The sequence below is a fragment of the Microtus ochrogaster genome, chromosome 22 (assembly GCF_000317375.1).
Source record: "Microtus ochrogaster isolate Prairie Vole_2 chromosome 22, MicOch1.0, whole genome shotgun sequence".
Taxonomy (NCBI): domain Eukaryota; kingdom Metazoa; phylum Chordata; class Mammalia; order Rodentia; family Cricetidae; genus Microtus; species Microtus ochrogaster.
The window spans coordinates 3,056,276-3,076,177 of NC_022023.1; the positions used below are offsets into that span (position 1 = coordinate 3,056,276).

Genomic DNA, 19,902 nt, shown 5'->3' on the forward strand with positions numbered 1-19,902 from the left:
GTCCAGCGTTGCTGTGTGGATGTTTCTGTGGTTCACTGCGGCTCAGCAGCTGTCTCCTGAGCACCTGTGTTCAACGAGGTGCTGGGCAGAGAGCCAGGTCCAGGTCACCAGCTGTCCCTTTGTACAGCCCTTGTCTTCTGCTTTGTACTGCGCATTGCTGCGCAATCTGCTGGGTAAACACTCAGCCACTGACCCAAAGCCCCAGGCTCCCTTAGCCCTGGTCTCCTCTTTGTTCCCATGCTAAGGACCCAGCAGACAAGCACTCAGCCATTGAGTTCCTGCATTGATGCTCTTTGCCCTTTAACCCTTTACTTTTTGAAATGGGGGGTGGGTGGTGGGTGGGCAGTAACAACATCCTAGCAATAATGACATAAGCTGCAGAAGTTACTGATCCCTGATGTGTGCTGTGCCAAGCCCTCTGTGAGACACTGTGCATGTCACTTCTGATCCTTGGAACGGCACGTAAAATAGGTTCTAACTCCCAGGGACTGACACTTGAGCTCTAAGATGACTGACGTGCCCACGTTCAGTCCACGGAAGAAAATAAGCTGGAAACTCAGTGTAGGCTCAACCACAAAGTCAGCCATGTTCCCGAACCCATCAAAACCTAAAAGGATGTCCCACAGTCCTTTGTTACGTGTGGTTCATGGTCTCAGCTCTCCCTACGGCAGATGAGGAAACTGAAGTTTTGGGGAGAGTCTTAAAAATGGAATCTGCTTCTCTGAACCCCACCCCCCCACACCCACCAGATTGGTGCCTGCAAAATGATGCTCACCCGCAGACGGCGCCCGAAGACTGTGACCTGCCCGCGAGCCTGCTCCTTGCGCTGCCGCCATTCCACCAGGTTGAGGCCATTGTCGATGGGCAGTGTGACATTCCTCTTGCCCACAGTGGGGTTGACGGTGCCAGCCAGCAGGTGTGGCTCGGTCTGCAGGGCCACTTCCATGCCGTTGGCTAGCAGTAGCCGCAGGGAGCCATCAGCCCCAATGTAGTAGCTGTTCCGGACTTGGTCTGAAGGAGAGGAGAGCAAAGACGCTTAAGATGAGGGAAGACAGAGGCTGGGTCGGGGGTCTAAATGTGCCCCCCGCAACTATAGAAGCAATGCATCACCACTGAGGAAAACTAGGAAGATATATGGAGACTACGCATAAGCCCACTACTCAAAACCATAGGAAATATTTTGTGTATCTGTAGAATTTACAATATTTCCTAATGCATTTACAGAGTCAAATAGTTACGGTGGAGTTTTCCATCATCCAATGCCTCATATCATGCCATTAAATATTTTTGATAAATATTTTTCATAATAACTACAGTCTTCCATTAAATAGCAATACAATTTATTTAATAATACCAGATAGACGTTTAGTTTGTTTTAGCTTGCTTTTTTTTTTTGTTGTTGTTGTTTTCCTTTTTGGTTTTTGGAGACCGATTTCTCTGTGATGGGCTTTGGAGCCCATCCTGGAACTTACTCTATAGACCAGGCTGGCCTTGAACTCACAGAGATCCGTCTGCCTCTGCCTCCCGAGTGCTGGGATTAACTGCCCAGCTTGTTTCAGTTTTTCCAACTACTAATAAAACTGTAAGAAAAATATATTATCAATTATCACTAAGTGAAAGAAGTCTGACACAAGCGGTCATATATCTTTTTTAGCTGAGAAGTCTTCAAAATATGATAGGTAGCTTTATTGTTATTCTATGTGCTTGGTGAGTATTCGGTGGATTAAATTAGGTATGTCCCAGGCTATGTTAAACCATAAAACATCGTGCTGGGGATTACAGCAAGACGAATCTCTGGTTAAGATATTTGCTGCTCTTGCAGAGGACTTGGGTTCAATTCCCAGCATCTACACAGCAGCTCACAACAGTCTGTAGTTCCAGTTCCAGGGGACCTTCTGGTCCCCTCTTTTGGCTTCCATGGGCACCGGACACGAATGTGTTGCACTTTTATACCTGCAGGCAAAATGCCCATACACGTGGAACAAAATAAATCTGTCTTTTTAAAAAAGATAGTTTTCAAGGGAAGCCCTTGCTGAATCTCCCCACTAAGGTGACATCCGCTCAGGCCTTCCTTCTCTCTTCCCCACTCCATCTTTCCACGCGGTACCGCTCGCAGGGATTCTGCAGTCGGCCTCAATGTTGCCATGCATCGTTCACCGACAATCTGTATTTTGCTTCCGTCTGAAGAGTGGGAAAGCCTGTGTCAATTTATCTCGTAAAGCGTCTCCTCGCTGAATACACATGCGTCCATTACGGTTGACTCTGGATGGACCAGTGTGCGGGGGAGGTCCAGCCCACACGCGGTCCTGGTTAGTGTGGGCTGTGCCGGCCCAAGGCTGCCACTCATTAGCAGCTCCTTCTCATTATTTCTCGTAGTTCAGACCTGAGATGAGAGCGAAACAGATTTCTGACAAGGAGAGGCTCCTGAGATGGTGGCCACGCCGAGCACCCGAGTCTGGGACACAGAACAGACGGGCAACCTGCAGGGGTGCCGGGCAGAAAATAGGTACCACTCATCCGTGTATTCTAGGGTGTGCTTTTCCTCTTTATGTTCCCGATGTTTCTGGAGTTGGGGTTCTAGGCATGTATGCTGGACATTGTATTTTGATTCACCCCCACCTGAAAAGCTGGGATTAAATGGTGGGACTTTTTTAACCTGAGAAATGTGGCACTTTCGAATTTTTAAAAAGTTGCCTAGCCATAAAAATCTTATTAACATAGACTTAGCAGTGTAAAGTGTGCAGACGTAACAGTTCTTGAGGGAAGAAACTCGCCAGAAGGCCCCACATCTTAACAACCATTGTCTTTGCTGTCCTAGGTCGGGCAGGGTTCTTACTGGATGGGGTCTGGCACCTTCTCTTGGCAATAACTCTGCCGTAGCACACACCCTGTGATGTGTTCCAACTCCTCACTAAAAGAAAGGAATTCCTGGGCATGATCTCTCTTTCTTTAATGGCTGCTATTTTTCATCCAGCTTTTTGAAAGGCAGAAACTATGCGTGGTAACTAAACCAGTAATGAAAGCAGAAACATTTGCCTCCTTGTGGTAAATCCAACGGCTTGCCAATCACTGAGTTAATCCAGCAAGTGTCTTCTGAGCAGTACCCTGTGCCTGGCCCATGCTGGTCTCTTTGCAAATTCTGTCTGCTGTGTATCTAGGCAACTCTGTGAGGCAGATCTTATAATGCTGCTCCATTTCCAAGATCAAGAAACTGAGGCTCGGGGAAGAAGAGTTGACCCCCCTCCAGTTCACGGCAACGGGAACGTGCATTGTGCAGCAGGCACAGGTGCCTCAGGTTCACTCAGGGACTCCACGCTACCCAGAACCCATTCACCATGCCTTTTTTCCCCCGAAGAAGAAATGTGAGCACTGTGGCACTCAGGTAGCAGAGACGGAGCTAGAACTGAATCTCGGATGCCCAGTGCAAAGCTCCTTTTGCTATTGGATGTCGAGGCTTTGGGAGTGCATCGAGCCAGGCGAGGAAGGGAAAGGGCAGCCGGGGCTTTCCTAAGTGACGCTGAATTTTCTTAAATCCAACCAAGTTTCAGTGCGTGGGGGTCCCTACTTCCCTTGGGAACAGTCTAGGTAGGGTAGGGAATTCACAGCAAGACTCCCTCACTGTCATTGACCTGAAGCTGACGTCACAAGCCATATTTGGGACGATCTGACGGATGCATGGAAGGAAGGGTCTCTTTCCCTCGGAGTGTGTTCTGGCGGAGGCACAGACCTTTCCTGGGCTTCTGGGAGGATCTCTCTGCGCCACAGTTAGGTGTGACTACTTGTGTCCTCTGCCTCCCTTGCACTAGCGTGAGGGAAAAAATCTGGGAGCCATTACAAGATCAGACAGAGGAGGCGGCCAAAGGATTCTCTCCCCTTTGTTCTGAAGATAATAGGACAGGACAATGGGCAATCGCCCCCGCCCCCAAGTTTCTGGGAGAGGATTTCCAGGCCTCTGCCTGGCATGTTTGGCAAATGAGGAGGCAGAACGGAGGCAAACCAAGAGGGAGTCTTGGTCTTGGTCTTCACCTCTGGGTCTTAGAGGCCTCAGGCCCCGGATGACTTACCTTGCAACAGGGTGTAGAAGGCACCCGAGGCAGACAGGTTGGTGGTTATGGTGACGTCATCCTTGCTGGAGGTCTCTACCTGCACGTGCACGGAGCTGTCTGTGTCGCTCCGGAAACTGCTCACCTGGCCAGTTGGAAAGGTCACGTTGGTCAGGCGGCCAAAGGTGTCATACCTAGAGACCGAAGGGGTTGGCACTTAGTGACAGGCAGAGGATGGGACGTGTCATGGTTGACCTCAGCTGTCACACTGACCCTAACTTAGAGTCACCTGGGAAGAGGATACATCAATGAAAAGATTGTCTTGATCAGACTGGCCTGTGACCACGCCTATGGGAGTGTTTTCTTAAGTGCTAATGGAGCTCGGAGGCCCCAGTCCTCTGTGGGTGGCACCATTCCCTAGGCAGGTGGGCATGAGCTGCATAAAAAAGCTCTCTGTGCTAGGCAGAGGGACCCAGCCAGGAAGAAGCATCCCTCAGTGGGCTCTGCTTGAGCTCTTACCTCCAGGTTCCTGCCCTGGCTGCCCTCAGGGATGGGCTGTGACGTGGGTATGTAAAACCAATCAAACCTGTCTCTCTTCCGTGTTAGTGTTGAACACCCGTTGTTGTGATTATCAGAGCAGAATGTGTGCGAGCCATGCTCAGGCAGTGGCTTTGCACGGTCTGCCCTTTCTTTCTGGTCAGATCTACTCCCCAGTCTCTAACTTCTCCTTGTCCAGGGCTTGGCGGGGTTTCCTAAGTGCAACCTCCCCTGCTGCTATCCAGCAGGAAAAGACATCACTTATCTGAATCTTTCTTTCCTGAGCCCATGTGGTGGAAAGGATAGCCTTGCCTGTCTGCAGCCAGCATGGAAAGGCCTTGCTTCCTGCTAGAGTGTTTGGGGAGGCTGGGGTACGAGTCGGCTCCCTCCTGGGACCGTGACTGAGAGCTGCAGGTCAAGACAGCTCTGTGGAGTCACACAGCCTGGATCCTGTCATCTGCCACCGCTGTGATGCAGGGGCACTGGCTCTCAGTTCATCCCTGCCTCAGCATCATTTGGGAAAGTCAGAAACGGTTGGAAAGTAACAAATAAATGAATACAGTGGGCATGGGGAGAAGAGACCATGGTTCATTCACACACTGTCTCCTGCAGGACTTGGCAGACCTGGGCACACAGTAGGTGCACGGTAAACTTCTGCTGGAAGCACAGATCTAGAGGCAACCGCTCTCATTAAGTTGTACTTCAGCCCTCTCCCCAGGCTTCTCCCCAGAGTGTTCATCTCCAAACAGAAGGCGGCTTTGTAGCAGGCGGACAATTGCAATTATTATGGAAGGTAGATTGTAATGCATAATTAAATCGAGCCAGAGGAAGATACAATGAAAAGGCCCTGTGCCTTCAAGATCTGGTTTTCATTTTACACGCCACAGCCCAAACCCAGTAATTTCCACTCTTCACATATTCCATTAGAAGGACTGAATGTCTTAATTCAATGAACATCAAATGGAACAGCCAATTTATAAATTTTGGTCTCCTAGTCATTAATTTCAGTGTCTCCCAGAACTTGAGAAATGCCAATGGATCGAGAAATGGATTCACTGGCCTCTTGATCAATACCTGCGATTATCCTATCCGAATATTCTACCTTTCACTGAACTGAAGCCCCCCACGACCCGGGCCCTGAGCCCTCTGCCCTGTGGGCTGCCTCTGCAGGACCCCATGGACCTGCTGAGAGTCACTGCGGCATAGGAGAGACACCAGAGAAAGACAGCTCCAGCTCCAAGAGGCTGCTTTGGGCGCCGGGTCTGTTTGGGTGATGTTGAGACATTGTCTTAGTTCTGCTTATCATGGCTTTTGTTTGTTTGTTGATTTTGGTGTGTTATTTTGAGACTGTGTCTGGTGTAGCCTAGGCTGGCTTTGAGCTGACTGGGCAGCTGGGGTGGGGGTGACCTTTCCGCCTCCACCTTTGCCTGGTGTAGCCTAGGCTGGCTTTGAGCTAACTGTGCAGCTGGGGGGTGACCTCTCCGCCTCCACCTTACAGGTGACGGATGACAGGTGTGTGTCATCTCTCTGGCCTGACAGTCGTGCTTTCTATGACAGACAACTCCCGAAGCACTGGTATGTTTTCTTCTATAAACAGGAGAGATGGTACAGTCTGAGCGGGGGTCCTGTCTCTACCCTTGACAGAGGTGAGCCTGGAGGACCACACTCGGCTCTGTCTAACCACAACCAGTAGCAACACAGGCAGGCTCGTGGTGTAACTGTGGCAGCTATGCTTCCTTCGCCATGGCTGACCATACTAATGCTCATCTCACAAATACGTAGTGGACGTGAACTTCTGAACGTCTCTGCAGGGCCTTCCATATCCTAGGACTGTCCTCCGTGGAATGTTGGCCCCTGAAGGGAGGGACTCAGCTTGTCCTGGCCGAATGCCCACAACTTGGAGTTCTTAATAAAGTGAATGAAGGTTGGCTACGTGACCCCGACTCCTTCCTGTGTCTCTTTGAGCTTGCTCTTCTGAGCTTCCTTGGAGTCTCTGTGCTTCTGCTCCAAACATGCCATGCCCAGGTTGTGCTGGGGTGCTCTTCTGTTTGCAGAGGTTGATGGCTGCCTTTGAGTACAAGCCCAGCTAGTCCCTTTCAACATCTGCTGTGCTTCAGTTCAAATACACTAACAAACAGTCAGGGACTGTTTGTAAAACAGACACCCCCTTCTCTACTTCATTACTGTCCTGTGTTCTTGTCACTATTTTTGTTATCTTGTTTACCTGCCTCCTGACATTAGAATTTAAGATCCTTGAGGACAGGGACCTTGTGGGTTTTTCAGTGCCTGGAAGAGACTCAGCATGGAGCATGGAGATTCTGCTCTGCGATGCTCACTGACTGAATAAGGGAATGCTGGCTATTTTTGTTGATTTTTTGGGGTCTGATTAAGAGCCGTCATCTACTTTATATCCCCTTCTATATGAAGAAAGAAGAGCTTGTTAATGTTCCGAGTGCTTTTCAGGTATCAAGCATCATGTTTATTAGCATCTTTCAGGGTAGGGATTGTTATTGTCGTCTTACGAATGACAGTGACGGAGGTCAGAGAGGATGATCGTCTTGCCTAAAAGGACACAGGTCATAGAAGGATGCAGATTCAAAAATCAGGTCTGCTTGACCGTAAAGATTGTGGGGTTTTTTTTGGGGGGGGGGACAACTTTCCATAAAAGTGATGCTGTTTCAGATAAAGAAAAAAAAAAAAACCTTTGTGTTCATCTCTTCTTTAAAGTGGGGAAATGGAATCCTGTTTGGAAGTCTCAAGTGGGTCAAAAAGACTGACATTTTCAAGAGGTTCTGCTTGGCTCCGGCTGCAGCGCCAGGTCCCCGTTGGGAGGGGGGAGGTAAAGAGGGTCAGATGATTGGCTTGCCAGGGTTTCTTTTCCGCTGACTTTTCTTCACGCCAGTTTTCCGAAGCATCTTTACAGCGTGGTGAAAGAAGACACATGAAAGATTCATGGAGCTGCTGCGAACTTGGCTTTCAGAAGAGGACCGCGAAAGGGTACCTTCACACGTGCTCCAAGGCTTTCTTCACACCACGGACTCCACTGCTAGCAGCTCGCTACGTGCAGCAAGTGGGGGTGGGGGTATGCCAAGTTATCTCTGAGATACGTAACGTTTGCTGATCTCGACTTTTCGGTTGGATAACGAAGGTGCTGATTTTCAAGGCTTTCATCTGTAATTGTCCTAAATACCAGTGTCACCAGCAAAGGATCTGGTCACTGTGCCATTGATAAAGAATTAGAGTTCAAAGCCAGCTATAACAGTAGTTCCCTTGGCTTCAAGTCACAGCAATGGATGACATCACATCACCGGGCATTCCTCAGGTCAGGCAGAGCCAGAGAACTTTCTGGATTTTGCAGTCATGACTTACACTGAATATTTACCGCAAGACTGAGTTCAAACAATGAATTCTAGCCTTCCGGATTCCTGAGATCCGTAAGAGCTGAAGACTTTATAAGCTCACGGATGCTGTTTTAAGGCCAGGTGTCTCAGCGGGGGACAGAACACTTCGGAGTCATGTCCAGCAGGGATGGAATCCTGGCTCTCCCTCTTCCATGGAACATGGAGCCAGTTGGTGACTCCGAGACTTGCCCTTTGACGTTCTTTGTCGCCTGAGAGGCTGGAGGCTTTAGATTGCACACTGGGCACCCTGCTGGTTTGCTTCAGTGGGGTTAAGTCAGCGGTGGGCATGGGAAAGAGCTGAGATTAGGACATGGTTTCCTTCACTATCTCCTGTGGTCCCTTTCCCAGCTAGCCAACCACATCTTCTTTGGAGGGGTGTCTCCGCCCGAGGCTACAGCTTCAGTGACTTGTCCTATGCCCGCCTTAGCCTGGAGGCTGGTAATGGCCGTTCATTCTTCTTAGTGACCCTGGGTCTCAGCTCCTTGTTGTGATCCCTTATCTTTACCAGTCCCTCTAGATGTCTTCATCTAAACACATTTTTGGAATCACGTCTCAGTGGTCAGATATTAGTTTTGCTTTTCTTTTTGCATTCCTGTCTTTTAGTTTGCAGGGTTTCTGGTGAGAAATTGTTGTGATTGTTTTTTTTTTTTTTTTTTTTTATCAATTTTCCCCCTCCTATAAAATATCCCATCTTTCCCCTGTCTTTAGGCTGTTCTCAGAAAATTCCCCTTTCTCTACGTTTCAATAGTTTGAATGTGATATGCTTAGAAGTTTCCGCCTGTGTGTGTGTGTGTGTGCGCATGCGTATTTGGCCTGTCACTCTCTGAGCGTCTTTGGACGGTGGCCCGCTATTAATTATCAGTCATTATTCGCTCAAGCATTTCTTCTGCCTATTCTCTCTTTTCTCGACTTCTATGACATGCACATTTGGCCATTTGATATTCTCTCCTGGCTCCTGAACGCCCCGCTCCGTGGGTTTATCTTTTCTTCTTTGTGTGTCCGTCTGGGTAATTTCCACTGACCCAACTGTGTCACGCTGTCATCAAGAGCCCTGGGCCCATTAGAGGCATCCTTCATCTCTGTGGCCGTGGTTCTCAGTTTTAGCATTTCCATTTGATTCTTTATTCCCACATCTCAGCTGAAACCGTCCGTCTGATCTTGCCCTGCGGCCCACCTTTTCCATTAGAGCTGTTAATGTAATTACAGTTGTTTTAAATTCCCTGAAAGGGGTTTTCAACATTGCTGTCATATCTGGATGTGGGGGTCTGATGGCTACGTTTTTTTTGTTTTGTTTTTTTTTTTTTTTGGTTTTTTTGTATCTGCCTCTTGCTTTTGCTTCAAGATTTCAGGCAGTTGTGGTGGTAGGGGCACATTCTCTATGGTTCTGACAGGGCTTCCGGGAGGTGCCCGAGGGTGCCCGAGCTGTTCCATGCTCCTGGTCTTCTTAGGTGGCAGTCCTGGACTGGAGATGCCCGAGGGTGCCTGAGCTGTTCCATGCTCCTGGTCTTCTTAGGTGGCAGTCCTGGACTGGAGGCCTAGCCCCACCCTTCTCACGCCAGCGGTTTTTCTATCCTCCCCTTCTTTGTCTCCCATTGAGCTGAGTGGATTTTCACCAGTGTCTGAGGAAAATGTGTGGATGCCCTTTCCCCTTGCTCCTTATTGGGGACAGGGTGAGAAAGGCACGGGAGGAGTGGGCTGGTACTATGATTCCCCTTAGCAGCTGCTGGGCCCCTCCATCATGTCAATTGTGAGAGTGGGTTCCTTAATATTTTCTGTATGTGTGTGTGCATGCGCGCGCGTGTGTGTGTGTGTGCATGCATATATATGTAGAAACCCCTGTTGTAGTTTGTAGGGGTCAGGAGGATCATGAAGAGGACATGCGCTTCCCACATTAATTTCACCTCTGGCTAAACTTCTACTCCAGTGTTTGGCCATGTCTACCCAGGCAAGCCAGAGCTCAGACGTGGTCCTTTTCTGTGGGTTGAGTTCTTGGGTTTGGGCCAGTTGCTTGCCCTGAGACCCCCGGGAAGGAATTTGAAGAAAACACATATATTTGTCTCTTGTCGGGCTTATTTTCATTGTAAAGTTGGGAAGGATGCTCTTTTTAGCTCTCATATCTCTCAGGCGCAGACCGGAAGCCAAGTATTTTATTTGAACTGTGTGAATTGAATTCTGCGTCCCGCCAGGTGCACCGATAATGCCGGAGCCAGGATCTGCATCTAGGATTCTCGCGGCAGCGTGTGTGCCTTCTTTATCTCCCTTTCCCTCCTGAGTCAACATTTCATTCATAAAATATTTACTACGCACCTATGAGGTGGCAAGCCCTAAACTTGAAGCAGAAATGAATTTAAAGAATTAGTAAGGAACCCACATATTTACTGCTGGTGTAGTTATAAGAGGAGCTGTCATGGGCACTGTGGGAGGCTGGAGCCACTTCCTCCTACGGGACATGGGGGAGTTTGTGGCTTACTCCCACCCGGAGAGTCAACTTTGGAACTAGCCTCATTCTGTCAGCTTCCTTGCTTGCTGCTCTTCTGGAGACAGGGTCTCACTATGTAGCACAGCTCTGGCTTGGAACTCACTGTGCATGTAGCCCAGGCTGCCTCAGCTTCATGAATGCCAGGAGATGCAGAGCTGCAGGAGGAGCACCCACTATGCTCGGGCTTTATACCGACTGCATGACTCGAAGCTTATCATGCACTTTCTATGAGCCTGGTGTGTTCATAGGTGAAAGGAACACGCGGATGATAATTCTTACTGACTGGGGAGACCCTTGTCAATGCATTTCTGTGTCAGGCCCAGGGGCTTGCAAACCCGAGGTGCTGTACAGATATTGGGAGAAAGGGTCTGACACACAGCAGTGATGTGTTCACATTCAGTTTGGGATTTGATGAAGGGAGTGACCTTGGGAACTAATTGCGTGAACAGATTTGCTCTGACAAAGAAACCCCTGTATTGGCTAAATAATGTATAAGGGGTTTCTACCAGGCAATGGGGGAAATTGAATTATTTAGTGTATTTCCATTTCAATGAGCTAATCAAGATAATTGCTATTTTCCTGGATCTTTGTCTTTTTTTTTGCAATTAACAAGGCCCCTGTTTGGAGAAAGGAATTTAGCTGGTGAACTTTGTACATGGGGCTATGACATTTTTTTTTAGTATAAATTATATTTAAAAATCAATTATAGCCCCCTCCCAACACTGGGTCCACTGTAGTGCTCTCGCTCTATTACAGCCTGCAAACGAGTCTCCCTCAGTCTCCGCCTTTGTAAAGGAGAAAATACTACCTGTCGCCCCCGCTGCCGTGAGGATTAGCTCAATGACTCGGTTTCTAGCACAGAGCTGATGTTCGACAAGACCAAGTTCTCTGCCAGCTCCCACGGCCTGTCTAATGCTGACATATTCAGCAGGCTCAGTTGTCTCAAACATGACAAAGAAGAGAAACTTAAAAAAAAAATCTCATATTGAAAAAGAGATGTTACAAGACCCATTCATTAAAACAGCACATCCGTCGTCTACATGTATGTGAGATGAATAATTTGCCTGGGACTGTAGTGAGCTGCACTTCTGCCTCTCTGGCCGCACTGCTTTGAGATGCTTATCTCGTGTGGAGAGGAGGAAGCAGGTACTTGAAGTGAACACTGTCTTTCAACCGAAAGCAGAGTACAAACGCATCACTGCCGTGAGGAGGGAGACAGTCAGAGCACACCCATTGCTTACAGAAGCCCATAAACAAATGCTCAAAATCATTTGGTTCATTTAGGGGTGAAGGGCTCCGTGTCCCCACTCCTGGAAGTTAATTCTTGTAGCACGGCATGACCTACAACTGTTACCATTCCTTGATGACCTTGACTTCCTAAAAGAAAGGCCAGGCGATGTTTATATGCTTGAGAAGGGAGAGTGTAATGAATGCCCTAAGTTCACCCAAAATTAAAAAAAAATGGAACCTCAATTATGTAGAAAATTCATTCATTTGGGGCGTTCCCTTTATTCTTACCTTCCTGTTTATATGAAAATATTAACACATGAAGTAGTTTAGGTTGACATCATGTTGCTGTGGTCTACTGTATCCATTTTACAGGTATGGAAAGTGACACCTAGTGAGATTAAGGCCATGGTAGAGCTGGGATTGAAGGCCATGTCTATGAGTCCAAACCATTTCCCTTTTAGGATAAATTACTCAGAGCACGACCGTGCGGAACAAACCATCACCAGTAAGGGTCTTCGGTCCCAATCTGAATTAAAAGGAAATCCATAACAAGTACATTCCCCCAAATCATTCATCTTCAGTCTTACAGTGCATCCCATAGAACACAGCCCCATCTTGATACTTACTCGTAAAACGTCGTCCACCCGTTTTCATTGCTCTTGGTCGCCAGGAGGCCGGAGTTGCCATGGTACGTCATCATAGCCAGCTCGTGTCCTTGCGTGGTGACGCTTCTGAGTGCATTGTTGGTGCCCATGGTCACCCAGTAGACCTGGCCATCTGGGACTACCAGCCAGAGGGGCATTCCGGTAGAATCCCGGCGGACGTTCACCATGTTGCCGTTGTTGTCGGTGATGTGCGTGATGTCGCCGTCCCCCGTGTAGGTGAAGTTGTACAGGTAGTCTCCCGTCGGCAGGCTCTGGGTGTACAGATGTTTGCCGCTGGTGTCAAAGAGGTACAGCTCCTGGTCGATGGGGGAGGACAGCTCGTACATGTTCTGGGTGTTGAGGAAAGGCTTGTTCTTCCGGATGAATCGGATCCGGATGTTTCCAAGGTCAGCCACGTAGAGCTCCCCGTCGGCACACACAGCCAGGGAAGAGGGGGTGTTCAGCTTGGCATCCTTGGCGTAGCCATCATCGCCAGAGAAGCAATCACAGTTGGCATCGTTTTTACAGTCGCAGCCGCTGGGGGCACCGGCGACCAAGGAGATCTCACCGCTTGTGGTGACCTGCCTGATGCGGTTGATCTTTTTCTCATCCGTCTCGGCGATGTACAGGACTCCGTTGTGCGAGACAGCTAAAGCCGTGGCTGACTCTAGGGTGGCGTGGATGGCCACCTTGCTCAGCAGGAAGTGGTCGATGCCAGGGACCTGGCAGTGCATGGGCCTCCCGGCAACAATGCGCACCTGGTGGTTTTCGGAGATTTGCAGGACCACGTTGTTGTCAAGGACGTAGAGGGAGTTGTCCATTGGGTTGATGGCTAAGTCTGTGGGCCACTCCAGGCGAACCTGACAATGAAGACACGGACACTCAAATAATGCCAGGACGCTCACTAACCATCACCCCCAAACTCCCAATAACCCACGATTGTGTCCCAAGGGTGTTTATATACAGTTTGACCCAGCAGGGCAGAAACAGAAGAAGGGGACCACAGCCTCGAGATGTAGACTCTGGAGTCAGACAGGCTTAGTTCTGAACCTAGACCCATCCACTCATGACCTTTGGCAGGTTACTTGGCTTTTCTTAGCTTCAAATTTCATATTGGGAGAATAGGGGAGACCACTGTACCTCCCGATACAACAGTAAGTGCTCGGACTCGTATGATGGATAATGGATGCAGAGGGGAGAAGAAGATGGGAGTCTGGAAGCTGACATGGGAGTTGCTTGGGGGGTTTCAAAAGATCTCCATGAGATGCTGACATGGCTCACACATGAAGGTGACTAACACAAAGTTAGGCTTGGGGGATGTAAAGCCAGAACATCCATGCCTGTCTGACACAGGATTCTAGACTAGTGGTTTTCGATTTTGGCCCCCAATTTGTGCTATTGATCAAGATTGTAGGAAATGTTCTGAGCAGTCAGATCAGTCGGGTCCTTGGTGTAGTTGGCCTGCTCACTGGGGTTGTTTTAAAGTGACTTCCTAGGTGATTATTTCTTGAGTTGGGAACCATATCTGGGTTCTTCTCTTAAAGGGAAATAATCAGACCAGCAGTGCCGGTTGGCACCCCCTTGCAGCTGGTCAGAAACGCAGAATGACAAGCTTGCCCACACCTACTGAATCTGAACCGATCCCTGGGGACCGAGTTCACACTGGAGCTCAGCAAAGACTGATTGACACGGGGGAGGGGTGTCTCTAGGACTTCAGAGAGCAGGTCATATAGAAGGGATTAATGAGATTTGTAGTGGGACGTAGGTCAGAGCCTGGAGACTCACATTGAGTCAGCCTCTCTCTCTCTCTCTCTCTCTCTCTCTCTCTCTCTCTCTCTCTCTCTTTCTCTCCCCCCACCCCCCAGGCTGGGAAAGTGGCTGGAGTCATGATGAGCCTTCGAGTGGGTGCCTAGGTGCCCATCAGGGTTTGGGGTGAGCAGTTTTACTCCAAGGACTGTTGCATGTATCACACTGGGAAGGGCTGGCCAAGGGAAGCCCTTGGCCAATAATGTCCCCAAGAGGCCCAGCTAATGCTGCACGTATTCTGGAAATATTGACCCGTGCTTCTTGCAGCTGGCTTTCCAGCTCTACCTGAAGACCTATCATTTTGAAATTCCTGGGCTTCCTGCAAACCCTTGACATTCGGTCTGATTCGGGGCTTATTCAAACAATGTGAATAATGTAATTAGAAAATCTCTCTTCTAGAAATTTTCTCTTGCATGCTAGTAGTGTTTATAGTGGTTTCTTCTTCTTCTTCTTTCTCTTCTTCTTCTTTCTCCTCCTCGTCTTCTTCTTCTTCTTCTTCTTCTTCTTCTTCTTCTTCTTCTTCTTCTTCTTCTTCTTCTTCTTCTTCTTCTTCTTCTTCTTCTTTTTTAAGACAGGGTTTCTCTGTGTAGCTTTGGAGCCTGTCCTCGAACTATCTCTTATAGATCAAGCTGGTCTCGAACTCACAGAGCTCCGCCTGTCTCTGCCTCCCCAGGAGTGTGCCACCACCACCTAACTTTTTTTTTTTTTAAATCATGGCCATTTTAATAATGGCAACAAAACAGAACAACAAAAACCCCAAACCAAACAGAACCAACTCAGGTGCCCCAAAACCAAGAACTAGCTAAATAATGATAGCACATTTACTTGGCTTGTAATTTAGAAACCTGTGAATAATCTTTTCCCATGATGCTGTAGGTCAATGGTTCTCAACCTTCCTAGTGCTGCAACCCTTCCGTGTAGTTCTTTATGCTGCGCTCACCCCTCAACCATAGAATTACTTTGTTGCTACTTCATAACTTCATGTTGCTACTGTTACGAATTGAAGTTTGGATATCTGACATGCAGGATATTTGATGTGTGACCTCGAAAGGGTCACAACCCACAGGGTAAGCGGTACTGCTCTCTCTAGGTGGCTATGGCATGAAGTGGGGGAAGTGTTTGCTACCTGCTAAATGGAAAGAGCAGACTACAGAGCTTCAGGAATAGATGGAAACCAGCTAGGGAAAATGCAGAAGTTACTTTACAGACAAAGAGGAGATATAAAGCTCAAAGGAAACATACCAACATATTAATCATTCTGGGATCAAGGATGATGCCTTACTTTAATTTTTTAAAAAAGTTGCTACAGTGTCTATGTGGTTGTCGGCAAATGTAAAACAACAATACCAAAATAAAAACCAAAAAAACAACCAAGCAAACAACAATAAAACCTCTAAGCCAGTTTGTGAGTTTGCCTCTCTCTGTCCCCTTAGTTTAGAGTCCTTCTCAGGATGGGTCAAAACAGTGCTCAGCTCGTGTATCTTAAAGCCTCTTGTTCCTCACTGGCCCCAGCCCTTGTCTGCAGAGCAGGAGAGCTACAGACCCCGCAGAGCAACTGCCCCCGCCTCCCATCCAGTGCTCTCTGGGGCATGGTCCTGACAGCTTTCGGCTACATCAAGAACACACAGTTTGCTTTAAAGTGACAGGAGACTTTTCAATTTCCTAAAATCCATTCCTTGTCAACACTGGCCGCTAAATATTTTATGCCCTCTGGTCCTGTGGCACCTTGGAGACTTCCTTGCAGAGACCTTTCTGCCTGTCGTTATGATGAAAAGATGGGTGGGGGGGATGGGAAGGAGTAGAGGCGGGGCGGGGGGGGGCAGAAGAAAGGAACAGGCAAGCAGAGCAGTTTAGCATTTTCTGTTTGTTTATGTGACCGTGTGCCTGGGAAAGGGGAACCCTGCTCTCAGCTGCCCTGGGCTCTGACGGACTGGACTGCTGGCTTGATGTCTCTCCACCAGACACCATGTGTTCCCCTCTCTCCTCTGGCTAATGATAATGCCGCCACAGCTTCAATCCCCATCACCAAAATGTTAGGCCTGAACCTCAGAGCTGCTGTGGCCCTCAGGAACCTAGGGACCTGGGGTGGAGGGAGCTCCCTTTCCCAGCTGTCCTGGGCACTCTGCATCTCCATCAAGATGTTTAGAGGCCACTGCTTTGCCACGGAGAGATGAGCGTATGCAAAATGTGTTGTCACAGGAATAACTCAGTGAATGTCTACAAACGGTGCGCAGGGCAGGAGGGATGGCGCAGGGCACCTCACTTCCTGTTCACCTCCACAGTCACTAATGGGTCAGGTCACCTCACTCAAGTTTCTGAGACCCCGAACTTCTTTTCCCATAGCAGAGCAATCAACATTATCCAGAGGAGCTGTGGCGAATGAGAACATAGAGAGGGAAGTTCTTTATAGAGTTTCGTGGAATATTTACATCCTATTACCAGCTGGTGGCCCTGTGCTAGGCAATTATGTTCACGATCTCATTAGAAAGATTCATTCCCCATCCTTGATGAAACCCAGGGCAGGGCTCTGTTTATAAAGGCATTTCCTTTCGCTCAGCCTCAGTTTCCCTCATTCTACCCCAGGGATGATGGTGACAAATAAACGAGAAAAGAGAAGTTGTACTCAGCTCATTTCCAGCAGAGTGAGTACCCGGCACATGGTAAATTCTCATTTTGGCTCTACCGTATGGAGCGGTGGTGATTCTACCTGGGTAGCTGGGAATCAGCCTCCAGGGCTGTGGTGTCTGCTTGTCTACCGCGTGCCCTCCTGCAGCGTGTCTCCTCCCACATTCCATGCCTATCTGCTCTGTAGGCTTTGGTCATGGTTTCTGTGGCTTTCCTTCTTCGTCCCCACAGGAAAGCCAGCGAGCTGGGTGTTGTCACTAGAGGGGTCCCTGAAAACAAATGCTGCCTCCCATATGTGTGTGTAAAAACAGATGCCCGTTCTGTTTTTTTCTGGAAAAAAAAAAAATCCAGTTCCTACATTCAGACAAAGGCAGCAAGGACTAGGAGGACTTTTACTCCGTGATTTCTCAGGATGTGGCTTTTCTGTTTTTCTCCTCTTCAACATGCCAGCTGCCTTCCAGAGCCTTTGGTGTGAGTGCTGGGCAGCGCCTGTATCTAAACCTAAACAATCTTCCGGTGTGTGGATTGAAAATGTTTGGGCACCCTGTGCTGGCTGGTTGAGGGCCCATTTAGAGAGGCGAAAATACTTGTCTGCACATCCTTAGGTTTTGGCGGCTTCCTCCTGGGTAATTCTAGCTTGCTCACAGACTGGAGAGAGAAACTCTCGAGCCAGCAGGGCGAAGCCTGCCAAATTGCAAAGACAGTGGCAGGGAACAGATTCTTCTCTGGAAGGCATCATCGTGGAACCTGGCACACGGACACTGCACCAGCATTGGGCTGGGAGGGGATGTGGGTGCTGGGAATGCCAACGGTGTGGTCACGGGACTTGGAGAAGGCGTTCAGAGATGGGTGTTAGTAACAGAGGAAGGCACGGCAAGCCAGGCTGGGAGAGGCCACCATCAGCTTCTTTATATTCCCTAGGCTCCGATAATGTTAGCAGGATGGTTGCTCACCAATTGAACTCAAGCCAAGCTCTGATCCAGGGCCTGGCAGTAAAGAACCTGGCCCTTGCCAAATCATCAGAGGATATACTGGACAGCCAGTCACCATTGGGATTCCTGATGTCTACCTTCTGAGGCCCAAATCCCTATAGTATGAGGTTCTTCTCTCAGTGGCTCTAGGCCATCCTTCCTATCTCAGCTCCCTCCAAAGTGCCCTCTGCTGTGGCATTCAAGTCTCCAATGTTTTTGAGGGTCTCATGTATCTCGGGCTGACTTTGAACGTAAGCTAAAAATGAGTTTGAACTTTGGTTCTCCAACCTTATGTCTCAGAAGTGGGATTAGAGGAGTGTGCCACCATATCTAACTTACATGGACCTAGGGATTGAACTTGGGGCCTTGTGAATGACAAGCAAGCAATATTCTATCAACTGAGCTGCATCCCCAGATTTCCAGTGTCCTTTGACCACACGAGGCCTGGTAACATCTTTGCATCTTTGCGTATACCATCTCTGTTCTTTTTTTTTTTTTTGTCATCCTGCAAATCCCTGGTCCAAACCTGGTACCCAAGCCCCCTCTTTACTGAAAGTGGATGCTAAGATACTTTCCAATCATTACATCTCAAGTGATGAGCATGTTGATCCCACGCTGTGCTGATGTCAATCACTTCGGTATATGGTTAGGAGACATGAGGTTCAAAAGATCTCACAAACTCATACACGCACCAGAGCTTGGGGTAGCTAGGGACCTGTTGAGTGGTACAGCTAGGGTTCAGCCAGCTGTCCAACAAATACGGGCTGGGCTCTGATGATATACCAGGCACCTTGGTAAAGTATAGGAGACGGCAGGCTGAATTCCTGTCCTTGTGCAGCTTATGGTCCAGAAAATAAACAGGTGTCTGTCTGTACATGGTGTCAAAGAGGAGGTTCAGGGCTATGAGTTTAGGTCCACCCTGGTCTGCTGGCCCTGGAAGGATTCTATCACTGTCCTCTGAGTCCCGAATCCAGCCACATACTTGTTAGACCTAATGGTGAACTCAGGGCAGTTAGGCTGGCATAGTTTCTTCCTTGTCTTTGAACTCTGGGAACTCAACACAGTCCCTGAACCAAGTGAGACCCATTCAAAGGCAAGAGGAGCTGTCATCTGATGACAGATGACAGGAAGGGCACACGGCACACAGGGTCCCAGCACACAAGGTCTTCTCACCTGAGAAATATCCATGACAGAATCGCAGCTGAGGGGCCTGGCGGAGGTGAGGTCATTGGAGCCCAGCAAGGTGGAGATGATCCCGTTCTGATCGACACGTCGGATCATTGTGCCATCCACAAAGTAAATGAGCCCGAACTTGTCCACTGTAATTCCTAGGGTGGAGAAGGCCAGGCAGGGGTCAGCACTGGAGATGAGAAGGAGCCGTGCAGTAGACAGCTTTGGGATCCGGCATCTTCTCCCGTCCAGCTCTCTGTCCCTCTAAAAGGGTCTCGTACACGGAGGTCAGCACCAGAGCACTGAGCTACACCCCAGTCCCTCCAGCTCCCTTTTGTTTTTTACCATGTCGTTTATCACTTAGGTTTGTTTACTTTTAAATTTTAAGAAGAAGAATCTAAAATTGTTTTTATTTCTTTCAGACAGGACGTCCTATAGCCCAGGTTGGTCTTGAGTTCCAGATATAGAGAAGATGGAACTTTGGAACTCCTGTCTCTACCTTCCAAAAGACTGCTGGGATTATATAGCATGACCAGTGTTATGCAGGGCAGGGGCTTGAACCTAGGGCTCTGTGTGCTTCAGGCAAGCTCTCTATCAACTGAGCTACATTCCCGGCCCCTCCAGCCCCCTCCACAGATGAACAGGGTGCAGTGACGGTGTCAAGGCTTTGAGTGTCCCATGAGCGAGGGATTAAAATCTAGTGTCCCAGACCTCAGGCTCTGGCTTCCTGCTTTGCTGCCACAGGAGAGGTTTCTTCTTTCACTTGGCTACTAACAGAAACGTCGAGGAAGACCTTTGCCAGCCTCGCTGGGAATTATTTAAAGGAACCTCTTTCTGAAGTCCTGCAAACACAGTCATGGATCTCGTGTGTGTGTGTGTGTGTGTGTGCGTGCGTGTGTGTGTGTGTCCAGGCTGTATGGATCTTGTGTGTGTGTGTGTGTCTGTGTGTGTGTGTACGTGTGTCTGTGTGTGTGTGTACGTGTGTGTGTGTGTGTG

The 19,902-nt window shown here is 48.8% G+C and overlaps 1 protein-coding gene across 3 annotated transcripts in view; it reads right to left on the reverse strand.

The window, feature by feature from the left end:
• Tenm4 (teneurin transmembrane protein 4) overlaps positions 1-19,902 on the reverse strand; it is a 2,359,892-nt gene that overhangs the window by 17,290 nt on the left and 2,322,700 nt on the right. For all 3 annotated transcript variants that reach the window (XM_026784248.1, XM_013350155.2, XM_026784249.1), the window contains 4 exons: positions 18,910-19,064; positions 12,317-13,194; positions 4,065-4,237; positions 776-1,011 (listed from right to left, as the gene is read on the reverse strand). In XM_026784248.1, coding sequence (XP_026640049.1) covers positions 776-1,011; positions 4,065-4,237; positions 12,317-13,194; positions 18,910-19,064 — 1,442 coding nt within the window. The remainder of the gene's footprint in view (positions 1-775; positions 1,012-4,064; positions 4,238-12,316; positions 13,195-18,909; positions 19,065-19,902) is intronic.